The 14,918-nt window shown below is 42.9% G+C and overlaps 1 protein-coding gene across 2 annotated transcripts in view; it reads left to right on the top strand.

Annotated features, from left to right (window-relative positions):
* Positions 1-14,918, top strand: part of UHMK1 (U2AF homology motif kinase 1) — a 33,881-nt gene that overhangs the window by 17,102 nt on the left and 1,861 nt on the right. Inside the window, exons 7-8 of one of the 2 annotated variants that reach the window (XM_066623647.1) lie at positions 558-646; positions 1,230-1,302. In XM_066623647.1, the coding sequence (XP_066479744.1) occupies positions 558-646; positions 1,230-1,302 (162 nt within the window). Of the gene's footprint in view, positions 1-557; positions 647-1,229; positions 6,233-14,918 lie in introns of those variants that run through there. The other variant, XM_066623646.1, reaches the window with a different exon arrangement.

The following is a 14,918-nucleotide window of genomic DNA, read 5'->3' as shown; positions in this document are numbered from 1 at the left end:
ACCAAGGAAGCTCGAATGAATTAACTTCCCATTCAAACTTGGGAAAGTTGGAGGCATGTACAGACTGTTCAGTTGGTATTGGGAGCTAAGGCCTTACCCTTTAAGATCCCTCCCAGGTTCAGCTCTGACAGTTATATTGGCAAGTGCATGGTCCTAGCTGTGTACTTCTGTACTCACTTTTTATAATGCCTAGAAGCAGTTTATTTTGCTGCACTACATTTGAAAAGAAGCATGTACTGAAGGAAAATACAATACAATATTAAAAGGTATGTGTAATCATATGGAGTACATCATGTGTGGTAAAATGTTACATGTTTATTAATTACATTTGTATTCTCATCCTTCCTTCTTTGAGCTTATATTAGTAGTTTAGTCTTAGAAAAGTTCCTTGTGATAGTTTTGAGTTGAAATATAATGACTTGCTCAAGGCGACCCAATGAGCTTATCGGTGGAGTAGGTATTTTACAAATGGGATTCCTCTGTTCAAACCGAATACTCTGTCCATTACACTAAGTAGCCTCTGGTTTTTGCCTTCAGTTGTCCTTCTGATTCCACAGATACAGTGGATGACATAAAAGAAGAATGTTGCAAATACGGACGGGTTGTTTCCCTCTTTGTTCCAAAGGAAAATCCGGGCAGAGGCCAGGTATGTACCTGAAAAGATGGACAGAATCCTTGGAGGTGTCAAATAGGCCACCTGAGCACTGCAGCCTCACTTTCCTTACTGATTCAGGGCCCAGTCCTATCCAACTTTCCAGTGCTGGTGCAGCCGTGTCAGTGGGACATGTGCTGCATCCTGTGGTGCCGGGGGACAATCACAGAGGCCTCCTCAAGGTATGGGAATATTTGTTCCCTTACCCTGGGGCTGCATTGTGACTGCACCAGCGCTAGAAAGTTGGATAAGATTGGGCCCTCAGGTAGCTGAGCCTGGCTAGCTGTTTGTGTGGGGCAGCCCTTAAGTACGTGCTGTTGAAGGAAGCAGTGATAAAACTTTTGTTGAAAAATCTGCTCTTGATTACTTTTTACCCATTTTGTATCTTGTATCCCATTTTGAGGGCAGGGTGCCCAGCTGTGACATGGTGAGTCAGCTCCAGGGGCTTTCTTCATCTGCCTGTCTGGCACATTTCCATCTGGTACCTAAACTCGAACTTTAGCTTCCCATCCTTGAATCCAAATGCAGTGTTGTTGGTAGACCAAAGGAGATCAACATTCCTCCTGTCTCTTTTCAGGTCTTCGTTGAATATGCAAATGCAGGCGATTCCAAAGCTGCCCAACGAGCACTGACTGGAAAGAGATTCGATGGCAAGTTTGTTGTGGCAACATTTTACCCACTGAGTGCCTATAAGCGGGGCTACCTTTACCAAACTGTGCTTTAGTCTTCAACAGATGAGCATACCCAAAGCTACCTGACTTTGCCTACGTAGTGGTGGTGATGTCTTTTTTCAGGAATGGGAATCTATGTGTGTCACCTACCTTTTTCCCGTTTTGTGACTTGCTGAAAAAGCCCAGATGTTTTTATTTTGCTGCACTTGAAATCTGCCTTCCCCTTTTCCTTGGTTAACTGATTTCTGTGGTAACCAAAAATACTGTGAAACAGTTGTCTGAGATTAAAAACAAAAAAGGGCAATGGAAAAGAGATCTGGTCTCCAAACAGTGTTGATGGTTAGACGCTTAACAATAGTGTGGAAGGATGCTGCTTTCTTAAAGATTCAGTGAAGAATTACTAACGCTTCTCATGTCACAAGCCCCTGGCAGAGAAGCATGGTATCAAGGGCCAAGACCAAACATCCCAGCAAGCTTTCCAGGCTTCACAGAGTAGTCTTGAAACTGAACTTCTGCAGAAATTCTCAGTCTCATCAATAGCTGTAATGGTAACATCTCCTTAGAAAATGTTACTGTCTCAAGGACATCATTGCTTTCCTAAAAGCGAGGGACCTGTCTTCAGGTGGATTTACCCAAATGCACTTTTCTAAACAGAGAAAGTGGCTGAGGAGGCTGAGTTTGGACAGTAACCAGTGAAAGAATTGATAGCACTTGTCACTTCAAGTCATTCCTTGTAATGCACAGAGCCCCTGTGGGAACAAGACTAGAGTTGGGTTTTCAGCTACACGTGGGCTTGTAGAAAATAACCAGAGTTTCTCTAAAATGCTCCATAAGAGAAGGGCCTTATTTTTTGAGTATCTGTCTAGCTGAAGGTGTCATAAGAGTAGCAGAGAACAGGCCTGTGAGCTAGAAAGAGATTTTTCATTTTTCCTTATAAGCCTCTCTTCTGCTCATAACTCACAGTTTAGAAGTTCATATATAAGCATGGTGGTGGTGGCAGCCTACACAAATCACTGAGGTTCTCTGAGGCTTAAACTGAATGGGTTGTTGCTGAATTTTGCTTCCTACCTTGATTTTTAACCTGTTAGTAGTATGGTAAGCAGGAGTGAGGATAGGGTGAGCCTGCACTGACTTAGGGCCAAGCTATATGTGATGCTAAAGTTTCCTCAGGAGCAGATAGTGATTTCAAAGGGTGGGGCAGGGATTTTTGGTATGAAAATGAAGTGGAGGAATGTGTTCACACACCCATCATCATTGTGTGCCACAGTTTCAAGCTGAATGCCTTACAGCTTGATGTAGACATTGAGTAAGTGGCATTCTGACTGTGGATGCAGAAGTAAAACTCTTTAGTCTTGTGTGGAGGATTTTTGCACTCTTGTCTTCCCACTTCCTAAGTTTTACCTGGTTTCAGCTATGTGTTGCCATTTCCTGTCTTCCTAGCCTGGCTAAGTAGAATGGAAGGTAGAATCCTCCCCAAAGTTTCAATATCTAAACATCTGTGTGTTCATCTTAAACACTGCCCTCTTTTTCTTAAGTGGAATTCAGAAGCAGGGCTGCTTCTTTTGTCTGCAGTCTCCACTTGTAACTGATGTTTTGAAACACTTCACAAAAGCAAGATTAGGCATCTTTAAGATGCAATCCTAAACACGCTAATTGGGGAGCAAGCATTGTCTTTTTTATTTATTTTTAATAGGTACAGTTAGAAACTCCTTTACCAGAGGAGGACAGTTTGGTTTATCTTCTCTGTTGTGCTGGTTTCTTCTTGGCATCTAAATTCTTTCTTTATAGAGATGGGGAAGCTGCCCTCTTCCCAGCTCAGGTTGGACTGACTTGGGGAAAAATAACCAAGCTGCTTTTTCCAAAACTGGAATAGTTCAATTCATTTCCAAGCCTATCCCAGTCTCTAAACTGGGTCTCTAAACTGTATGTGTGCTTATGTGTTTCCATCAACCTTTCCTTTTGAACTGTGTTTATTTGACTAGTACAACTAGAAAGAAGGAAGGGCCATGAAGAGACTGCAAGTAACATCCCCAGGACATCTGGGGCCAAAGGGATCTTGCATGGGGATGGATGTTTGACTTATAGTGCAGCCTTACAGTCTCTGCACAGGACTGAGATGGAGGGAGTCTAAAAAAACATTGGGATGCTTATTTTTTCTTTAAGGCAAGCATCTAAAGCTCCTATCTGGGCCAAGGCTTGGTGAGCTTCACCAGCACAATTCATGTCTACCTGAGACATCGTCATTATAACTCACCTTACCAGATGTAACTTTTGATGCAGTTGTTATCTCTACATAGACCAACTGACTCTGACGATAGTCTCCATTTACTCTGGCCGTGGCTAAGGGTCAAACTAAATGCTACAAGCAATGCATGAGTTGGGCCTTTCTTGGTTTTTCTTGTAGCTCATGCAGGTGGGTTATGAAATACCCTGGAACCACAGCAGGGGAATAGGGAGGCTTTAGCTCTTAACTCCCATCATGGTTCTGACCATTCATTCCCACATCCTGGTGCTATTTACAGTTTTGTGTGTGTTTTTTTTAAAGAGAAAAAATCAGGTGGCTTTCGGTGACCATTTTGGGGGAGGCATGAAATGCATGATAATGATAATAATAATAACTATTTTTACCCCGCCTTTCTCCCCGAAGAGACTCAAGGTGGCTTCCAACAGGTTAAAACAGATTAAAAACATAGTTTAAAACAAATAAAAACATATTAACAGATATCATAAAAACAGCAGTCAGATAAAAAATAGTTAGGTAAAAAAGAGCATAGAGCAGCAGCAAATCATAAGAATCAGGCCTGTAAAAAATATTAAAAGATGTTAAAAAGATGTTTAAAAAGACCGAGAACTCAGAAGGCTTGTTTAAACAGAAGGGTCTTTAGGCCTCGCCGAAAAGTCTCAAGAGAGGGAGCCATTCTTAAGTCAAGGGAAAGGGAGTTCCATAGCGTTGGTGCCACTACTGAGAAGGCCCTATTTCTTGACGCCACCCCACGTACCTCCCTAGGCGGTGGCACTTGCAAAAAGGCCTTCTCTGATGACCTAAGAGGATGAGCCGGATTGTATGGGAGTAGGCGATCTCTAAGATACCCTGGCCCAGAGCAGTATAGGGCTTCAAAGGTCAAAACCAGCACCTTGAATTGGGCCTGGAAACGAATGGATAGCCAGTGCAGCCGCTGGAGAACCATGATCAGAACCATGGCAGGCTAAGAATTAACCCCTTCCCACACTTTCAGAGCGCTTCTGTGTCTCCTCACAAGTTAAAAAAAAAAGAGGCCAAACTCATATATTATTTGTAACATGCAGTTTGGCCTTCAGCAAACATGATAGACACATTTTAGCATAGTAGGTACAGTACTTTCCAAAAGCTGGGAGTGCTTTTGCCATCCAGGGATTGGAAATGTTCCTAGAGTATAATCCTGTGCATGTCTACTCAGAAGTAAGTTCTATTTAGTTTATTGGAATTTACTTCCGGGTATATGTGTATTGGATTGCAGCCTAATCCTTTTGGTTGAACTTATTGCTCTTGGGCAAATTGATGCTTCTAGGAAGATCTTCTTCTTCTTTAGTGAATGCTTCTAGGAAGATGGTGTTCATATATGATACCTTGGAGTCATTTCTTTATTTTGCGTGTATAAACGGGTGCATGTGCAATGGATATAGGTATGGATACAACCTGTCTCAAGCCAATATAAATTAGAGAGAGGACCAAATAATTGTGGCTTTGTGGGGTGATGCAGTTATATGTTGGCAAATGCTTAGTAATGAGAAGCTGGGGTACAGGAGCTCTTGTGTCTGCACTTAAGTATAGTCTCAAGCATAATGGGCAAATGCCAGGTAGCAAGAGAAGACACCCAGCAATGGGAACAGAACAGTATTGCCAAATACACACACTTCCTCACAATTGCACTCACTCTTTCATTGGACCAACACAGGGCCAGACTTTTTCACATGGTGGCTCATTGGATAAAAGAAAACCCCATGTTGACCTAATCTGGTGCTTGCTTAAGGCATACAAACATAACTTTAGCTAACAGAGAGCAGTGGAATTTGGGGGGGGGGGGAGCGAAGCCTAACCTCTGAGACACATGTACTGGCCAGCATGTAATTTCAGACCTAAGTGCTGTGACGGCGAAAGCTCTGAAAACTTCACTATTTTAAACTGAAATTTGAGATGCAGAGGAAAATTGCGCACAAAAATTCCACATTTGTTTCGTGCAGTCATGGTGGGTACAATACAGATCATGCTAGCTTTTAACTGGGCCCCTGTGGCAAAACATGAGATCCTCCACAAAAAACAACAGCTAATAGCTGTAGCTTTTGAAATCTTTTTGACTCCTGCTTTTGTGAACTGTATCTATTCTGATGTGTTGGCTTGGCTCATTCAGGTACCCTCTAACCTATCTTCTCTCCCAAGGGTTCTCCCACTACCCTATGCTTGGTATCAGAACTTGCTGTTGTATGTTGCGGTGATACACTGTAGAGCTGCTCCTCTACTACCTAGGGGACCAGATGTTTCTCTAGTACATTTTCAGCAAGAAGCTATAAATGCACTAAAACTTGAAGGTCTTCATACTGTATGCAACTACACTGGCTCTGTCTGAAGTAGACCACTGTATAATTTTGCACTTGTGAGCCATACATCTGATCTGGTATCCACTTTGCTCTTGATTAGCCTCCATCTGAATGGCCTAAGAAAGATAGTATAACACTGTCTGTTTTACTGTATTTTGCCTGTATTTTGAGTGTTTACATGTTTCCTTTGCAAACTGTTCTGTAATCAAATGTCTTCTGTTCAAATTATTTAAAGAGATCTACTGCTGTATGCACCACTGCTGAGCAGTTCTGCTTGAAAAAAGTGACTGATAAAGTACAATTAAAAATAAGCAAATTTGGTCTATTGTTGAAATATTGTACCTGTTTAAGCCAAGTTATTCTAGACTGGGGTATGGAAGGGGCATGAGGTGTGATGGGTATGCAGCCTCTCTGTTGTCTACCCCCCACAAATGCTCAGTGCATTTCCATTTGTGCTGTACAGTGTACTGTACAGGACATGATCTTAGAGCAAATCCTGTCTGCCTCAATGAAGCATAAAAGGTCAGGACATGGAAGATACCTTTCAGCAGAAAACAGAGTTGTTAGTGTCCAGTCAGAGAGCATATGGGAAACACTGTTTATTTGCCTGGCCCTTCAAGCTCTAGAGAAATATTCCTGACTACCTCTTAAAAAGTCAGCTGGCACCCCAGAGGTTGCAATGGAGTACAAGTGGTTGTCCTTTATATTTTTAGATATCACTTTGGATAGAGATTCTGTAAATGTGTATAATTTGCCCCAGAGCTGGATTTTCAAAACTTTTGTCCATCATGCAGCTTTGTGTTCGACTTTGTGTTGAAGATCTGAATCCTGAAGCAAAGTGTAGTCCCATATACCAAACAGTCAAATGTATGGTAACATAATTTGTATGTAATTTGGAGTGCCTTTTGTTGGGGTGTACAGGATCCAGCCTTCAAGCTATAGGCACTTTTGGTTAGTAGAGTTCACTGCGGTGGCTCTAAGCCAGGGGTGCTCACACTTTTTTGGCTCGAGAGCTACTTTGAAACCTAGCAAGGCCCGGAGATCTACCAGAGTTTTTTTTACAATGTTCGCGCCATCATAACATATAACATTTATGTGTACAATGTATGTTGGTGTACCTTGAGCCCCACTGAGTATAACAGGACTTACTCCTGAGTAGACATGCCTAGGATTAGGCTGTGAGGCTGCAATCCCAGCCACACTTACCTGGGAGTAAGCCCCATTGAGTACAATGGACCTTACTCCCGGCTTTTCCTCCCAGAGGCACCTGAAGGGGGGGAGGTCGGCACTCCGCGATCTACTCATTTTGCCTCACGATCTACCGTTAGATCGCGATCCACCTATTGAGCACCCCTGCTCTAAGCAATCACTCTCAGGTTATATTTGTAATGATGATTTTGTTAAAGGGCCCTGAAGTTATTAGACTGGACATCAATTGTAGGTAGAGGTCAAACTAGACATGTGCTTAAATGTGCAACATGATCTGATTGGAGGGTGGGGGTAACAATTAATTAATTACATGTGGGGGTGCTACAAATGCAAGATTGGCAAGATTCAGTGCTTTGTTCCCCCTCTCCACATGCTATTGAGGAAAAATGTTAAAATGTTGGTGAGTGACCACATCAAAATGCTGGCTATTCTTATCTTCAGCTAATGATAAAGGAAGTCCTGCCTGCTTTAAACAAAGTCATAAGTCATCTTCGTCATCCTCTTGCTCTTGTTCCCAAGCTTGCTTTCTGACAGACCTTCTGTAACTGTTGAGAACTCGGAACACATATGATAAGGCTCAACAGTTGGACTTGTCTATCAAATAAGGAAAATCAGATGCTGCATTTGAGCATCCTAATCTCATCCCTATCAAATGATCATGGGAAACAGGATTTCCCTTTAGATTGGGGCTGTAATTAAATGGTATATGCAAATAATATACTAGAGCTACGCTTTTGAGGTTCATAGGAGTCCCATAAACTAAAGCAGGGATTCTTAACCAGGGGTATCCATACCCCTTAGGGGTGTGGAAACCAAATGATGGAGAAATGGAACTCGATCACTTGATCAAAACAAATTTTTGTTAGATTAGATTATTTCAAAATGGGTGCCCTAATTAGGAAAGGTGGTTAAAAATATTCCTATCTCCAGTTTGAAGACCAGCATCTAAGGATCAAGACAGAGCTTCGGAACAAAAACTTGAAAGCTGAGGTTTAAGAGAGAATTTTAATGACACAGAAGTGGACTACCTAACCATCATGTAAATACAGGCAGTTTAAAGTTGAAAATCAGGAAAATTATTTCACTTTTGTTAAAACACAGAATAAAAATGTTGGATCAAGTAATTTCACTGACACAGGTAAGTTACAGTGGATTATCATAATGTTCAGTTAAGAAGTACACAAGATCAGTATTCAACATAATTTTTAAAACAGCAGTTCTTTCATGTGTAACCACCACCAAAGCCAAGTAGTTATGACTGAACATGAATGTACCTCTAACTTGTTGGTCTTCATTCAGATAGTAACCATAATTGACTGATAAAGAAGGTAGCAGGAGGTAGCAGTTATGGTAAGAGAGCATGTGGAGGGACAGCTGTTAGAATTGGTATGTTCTTTACTGTCAGGATTGGTGTTTCCAGAATGTTTCAATAAAACTTCATCCAGTAAGTATCTACAAGAAGAAACAAACCTGCTGCAAACAAACAAGCTGCACTTCAGTTGTGTCTAGAGCAGGGGTGCCCAAACCATTGCCCGGGGGCCATTCGCAGCCCTCAGGGACTCCCAATTCGGCCCACGGAGAACCCCCCGTCTCCAATGAGCCTCTGGCCCTCCAGAGACTTGCTGGAGCTGATGCTCTTGGTATGAGAGCAACTGTTCGACCTCTCGTGTGAGTTTAGATCAAACGGGAAGTACTTTATTCCACAAGGCGTAATTAAGCTCCAGACTTCACTGCCACAAGATGTGGTTTGGGCCACTGGCTTAGATAGCTTCAAAAGTTAGTTACCTCTCTGTTGTAACATGCTGTATGTGGGATACTATTGAAAATTGTTAACTCAAGGAGGACAAGTCTATCCATGTTTATTAGAGACCTCAACAGCAGTTTGACTCCCAGTTTGTGACAAGGCATGCATGGGTCACTCAGGAAGTCAAAGATTTCACCAGGCCTGCATGTGGATTCAGATAGATCCTTGGATACAAATAACTGTGTGCCTCTGAATATCAGCTGCGGAGGAGCAATGCCAGCAGAGGGGTATGCCTTTGTTTCCTGCTTGTGGGCTTCCCAGAGACATTTGGTTGACCAGCCCCTGTGGTTGCTGCACTAGATTGGCCTTTGGTCTGTTCCAGCAAGGCTCTTCCTCTTTAATAAGCCATTTCTGCCCATCATTGCATATACGCAACAGGGACCAAATGTGTACACCTGTGGGCCGGGCAAAAATGGGTTAACAGAAAACCTATTAAAACACGAATGTCACGTAAAATGATAAAATACAACTAAAGCATCAGCAGCAATACTGCTAATTTAAGAACCAAGGAGAGCTCTTGCGTGCAAAAATATTTTCACCTAGAGAAAAAGTACAAGGAAGTGGTTTTAACAGGTAGCCCTAAGAAGCAAAAGCAAAAAAAGTCTTGTGATATCTTTTATCAATTTTATTTCAGAATAAATTGTTGTGGTCCAGAGTCCACTCTGACAAATGCATGAAGCGATCGGTTAAGTGGGTACGTATATAGTGGGCCCACCGTGGATTTGGGTCCAGTGGATTTCATTTTCCATGGATCCCTGAACCCGTGGTTTGGATCCACATCGACCCTCCAGAGGCAACCAGAGCTGTGCTCCAGTAGCCTCCAGATGCTGAGGGCCAGGTAGGCCATGCGTGGCCTCCCCAGCCCTCAGAAGGCCTTCTAAGGACTCTGGGAGGCCTTAGAAGTTCACTTCCCATTTTTCAAAAAAACCAGAAGTTTTAGGACCGTAAAAGGCCTTCTGAGGGCTGGCAAGGCCATGTGCAGAACATCCTCCTTAGGCAACAGGAGCATGACTCCCCTATGAATAATGTGGGATATCCTGTATAATACCCTGAGTAGAAAAAGAAAGAATTTACAGATTTTTTATATGAAGTGAGGCCAAAGGCAAAGAGACACCAGTAGTAGGTGTTGCATTACTATGCAAAACATGAACAAATAAAAGATTATGGCCCAAATCCTAACCAACTTTCTAACTCTAATATAGCTGTGCCAATGGGATATGTGCTGCATCCTGCAGTTGGGGGGGCAGGCACAGAGGCCTCCTCAAGGTAAGGGAATGTTTGTTCTCTTACCTCAGTGCTGCATTGCTCTTAGGTTGATGCTGGAAAATTGATTAAGATTGTGCCCTAAGTCTGGGTGGTTTAACCACTCCAGACTAATGGTCACAGGGGATCAGTAGAAATTGTGAGACAAAAAGATTGGTATCGACAGCCTTTGCTGGGGGCTTTTGCTCTCATATCATTTTTTCACTAGAAATCTCCCTGCAGCACCTATTTACCCCTGCAGATGCAATTGGCTGCCGTAGCACCTGTGGGGCAAAAACCTCCTTCTGAGGGTGATTTTCAGTGGGAAATTGGTGCAGAGTGTTAAACCAAAAACCATCCTCTATGCATGCCACAATCCTGAAAACTTCCTACCTTCATGATCCGCTCCAGCATCCACAGTAGGTCCTGGGCCTGCAATGACCAGGAAGCTGAGAGACAATATGGGATGCAGACCAGAATCCACTTTCAGGTTGCATTAGCGACCTACATCATTGTCTGCGTCACACTGCATCTCATCCTAGAATGCCTTGCAGGAAGCTTCTGAAAGGCATTCTGGGGTGTGACACGGTACAACATGTCAATGATGCAGGCCGTGGGTCAGCACAACCTGGAAGCAGCTTCCAGTCGTGGCAGGCCTGCTACCCACCAAAGGTTCACAACCCACAGTAGAACACACAGAAATAGTGCTCTAGATGGTTGTTTTATACTGCTGCATTGGCAGGGATACATGCTTTGTAGCACTTCTGTTATGGGACTAGTGCAACACTTGGGGACTGTGAAAATGGGATTCCTCCTCCACAGAGCACATCAATTTCCAGTGCAAGTGCCATGTGTAAAGTGGTTTATAAGCACCAGCTAGGTGGCACCTGTGACATTTATGGCAACTACCACTTTTACCGAAATGCTCACATCTTTTGTGGCCTTTTAGAAAGTTTCTTGTCTGTTACTATTTCATTACTCCTTCTGTGGCTCATCACCCTCCTGCTCCATCACTCAAGCAGAGAAAGTTACACTGCAAATATCAGCACAGCAGTTCATCCTCTCACAGCACCCAAACCTTCCCACTGTCTCTCCCCATTCACACGCTTTGTTTTGACTCTCTCTCCCAGTTCATCCTTTGCATTAAATGCGGTAGAGCTGTCATGAGACTGCGAGCGTAAGTATCATGCTAATACAGGTTCCTAAGTCATGTAGAGAAACCTGTGTGTGTGTGTGTGCTATACACTAGGACTGCGGTTTTCAAACTCGCAGGGAGTTTGAATCCCGCAGTAAGTCTTTGTGGGGGCAGGGGGGAGGCAGCGGTACGATCCCCAGGATCACGCTGGTCAGGGGGGCTGCAGGGGCTTGGTGCATTTGCCCAAGCCCCCTGCAGCCCCCCGGGGGTGCAGGGAGCCCTGCGCAACCTTCAGCAGGGCTCTCTGGGTCAGGGAAGGTGACAGCAGATTTCTGCTAAACCGGAAGCGGTGCGTGATCACCCCAGTTACCCTTTTGAGCGGGCTGCAGGGACTGGGATGCACCCTCCAGTCCCTGCAGCAGCCATCCCTGGCTGCAGGGAGCCAGGCGCGACCACCTGTAGGGCTCCTCTGGTCAGGGAAAGTGAGAGTGGGGCAATAGCACACCGCTTCCCACTTTGCAGAGCAGGGCACGATCACTCCGCTGTCACCTTCCCTGACCCGGGGGGGTCTGCCGAAAGTTGAGCAGGGCTTCCCGCACCTCCAGGGGGCTGCAGGGGGCTTGGGCAAGTGCACTAAGCCCCTGCAGTGCCCCTGAGCAGCGCAATCCTGGGGATCACACCGCTGCCTCCTTCCTGCCTCCTGGCTACCCCTGCCCCTTTAAGGGGAAAGGGACCAGGACCCTCCAGGTGGGGCGTCATGACGCCCAAGTTTGAACACTACTGCACTAGGAGAAAATCAGAAAGTAGATTGTATACTCACTGCCTTACAGCACTATCCTATGTATGCTGGTCAGAAGTAAGTTTCATTGTGTTCAGTGGGGCTTACCGCCAGGAAAGGGTGCTTAGGATTGCAGCCTGAGGGCATTTTTTTTCCAAAGAATCTTGCAGTTAGATTTATAACAAATGATGCATTTGTTCCTTTTAAGATATACCCAGAAAATGTGTATCCCAAGTGCCGAAAGCGAGAAACCATGAGGAGTGGTTGTTTTGTTGCCTGTTCTAAAGCAATTGGAGAAGAGATTCCTCCCGAGGACAGCCTTCCCCTTTTGCAGTGATGCCACATCGCAGTATGTGCTGCATTTCAGAATGAGCTAGTCAAAATCAGTAGGAAAAGAGTACTATTAAAAAGCACAGTAAAAAAAATTTCAGCAGTTGGTTTTATTGTCGTTTGTTGGTACTGTTCATCTCTGGGTTTGCTTCAAAATTTTGTACAAACTGGTAATAAACTGTATACATGGTTTTAGTTCTTGAACCAACGTACTGAGATCCAGAAGTGCCTTGGTGAAGATGCTCTAGTCAAGAGTGGGTCTCTCATTGGCTGGTTGTCTTTCAGGCTGGGTTGTCATGTGACTGCCTGTCTGTGCCTGCTGTACAGGTGAGAGGAAGTTCTGCACAGCAAGTGTAGACAGGCAGACACATGACAACTCTGTCCAGCCAGCCCCTTGGCTCCAGTAGGGAACTCTTTGCTCTGTGTTTTACACAGGACTGACTTCGTTGCAGAGGGAGACACATCGCAAAAGTAAACTTGAACACGTTGGGGAGCTATCAAACAAAAAGACATTTTCCTTTATTCAGAAAACGTGTTTTTACATTATGCTTTTATTCTCCTGCCATGTACACAAGACAAGATTGTAACAAATTATGCACCCTGAAAACCTTTTGAAAGAACAATGCTTGAATGCAGTTCAAGAGATGGTATTCATGGTTCACGCACAATATGCACAAAAATGTATGACCATATGGTTTTGCTCTGGGAAACAAAAAGATAAAGGATTTATTTACACAGTATGGGTTTACTTGGAGAAAGTAAGTTCCCAATGTATACATGCATAAAATTGAAAACAATGTCCTGTAGAAAGAAATCACCATTTCTTAAGTGGTCTAACTTACAGTTGTTGATCTAAAAGTCTGTGACTAAAAGTGAGAAATTCATATTTCACATTCTACTTGTAATGTACACCACATTGAACAGAAAGGGAAAAAAATAAATGCAGTACATAATAAAGTCAAGTGGAAAATCATATCTCGGTCAAAAGCAAGGCCTATTGTGTATCAGAAATGCGCTCACTTTAGTAAGAAGTGCAAGATTTTGACCTGATTCTTCAGAACATCTTTTTGCCCTCCTGCATCGTGACAGTGTTACATACAAACTAATTTTAGAGAGGGAAGGGGAGTGGTTATGGTATTTCTTATAAAATAAATAAATGTTTTAATACAAAGTCTTTTGCTTATGAGATATTTTGGCATTCTAATCCAGTTAGAGGCAGAAGGGTGTTATGGTTTGCCAAAACTTAATCTTCAAAGGACAAAAATTGGGCAGTTTAGAAATACTGAGAACTAGCAACAAAGAACTCATTAAACTGAAAGCTCACAGGCTGAGAGCACATTTATGGTATTTTAATATTATTTAATTGCCTTGTAGTCTACCATATGCAGAAATGCGTGCATTTTGTACTTCCAAAATACAATTGTGCTTCTCGCTCTGCTGTTAGAGCGACTTGAAAATAACTCTACAACTTTACAACTTCTAAACTTTCATTTAAGAAACACTTTTAATGCTGAAGACTGAATTTAGCACATTGTTAGACTGTAATTGTCCCAGTTGTGTTAATTGTGAAAACGAGTCAACTGGTATCTAAAGAGGGCCTAGATAGCACCCAGGTGGATTTTTCAGTTAGTGACAGTTGTTCTCACCTAGACTTACGTTAACATTTCCACTTCTAGGAAATTCAGAGTCACACTGACATTGTAGTTGTTTCTCATCTTTCACACATTTTTTGTAAATGTACCTGTTGTTTTTTTTGAAAGGTTGCTGTGAGATACTGTATTAAAAGCACACTTATTCACACGCATAGTTGAGACCTAGTTATGGCATTTCCTGTGTGAAATGTCCCTTCTTTGGCCCTTTTGCACCAACCATTCTGTTTGTTTGTTTTGTAACCCATGCTCATTAATGCACAGCAAGAATTTCAAGGGTTTCTAAAAACTGCAAATATAAAAAGTGCCGAAAACACAGCATTTTGGGGCAGTTTTTGACAAATGTAAAGGATTTGGAGTTCTTTATCATTATTTTTAAGAAACCAAGGTTTTGAAAAAGTTTTCAGAATTTCCACAAGACAAGGATATTTGGGTGGTCTATAGACATTTTGTAGCTGGAAGAGAAGAAAGAGGCTAAGGCTTTTAAAACTGAAAAATGCTTACAGAAACAGTTGCTTGGACTTAGAACACAGAAATGCATGGAGTGAATCTGATCACTAATTGTCTTCTCTGGGTTTGGGTGGTTACTTGAGATCAGTTATGTAGAATAAATATTTGCAGACTTCACCTTACATGCCTTTTGTTTCCTAATTAATTGGCAACAGGGTCATTCCCCATTTTTTCCTAATCCAAAACAATGACAACTTTCTTTTGACCGTTCCCTACTTTCCCTGTCTTCTGTTCTTTGTGATAAATGGATAAACACACATGGACGACATAGTGGACAGTAAATGAGGCTGCCTAGTATTTTGAAGACTTTAGGAATTGCATGGACCGTTTCTGGAACAATATGAGTTCTTTTGTTTGTCCCTC

Source organism: Tiliqua scincoides, chromosome 4, assembly GCF_035046505.1.
Source record: "Tiliqua scincoides isolate rTilSci1 chromosome 4, rTilSci1.hap2, whole genome shotgun sequence".
Classification (NCBI taxonomy): domain Eukaryota; kingdom Metazoa; phylum Chordata; class Lepidosauria; order Squamata; family Scincidae; genus Tiliqua; species Tiliqua scincoides.
Note: the sequence above shows the minus strand (reverse complement) of the source record. Positions and strands in the feature narration are given on the sequence as shown.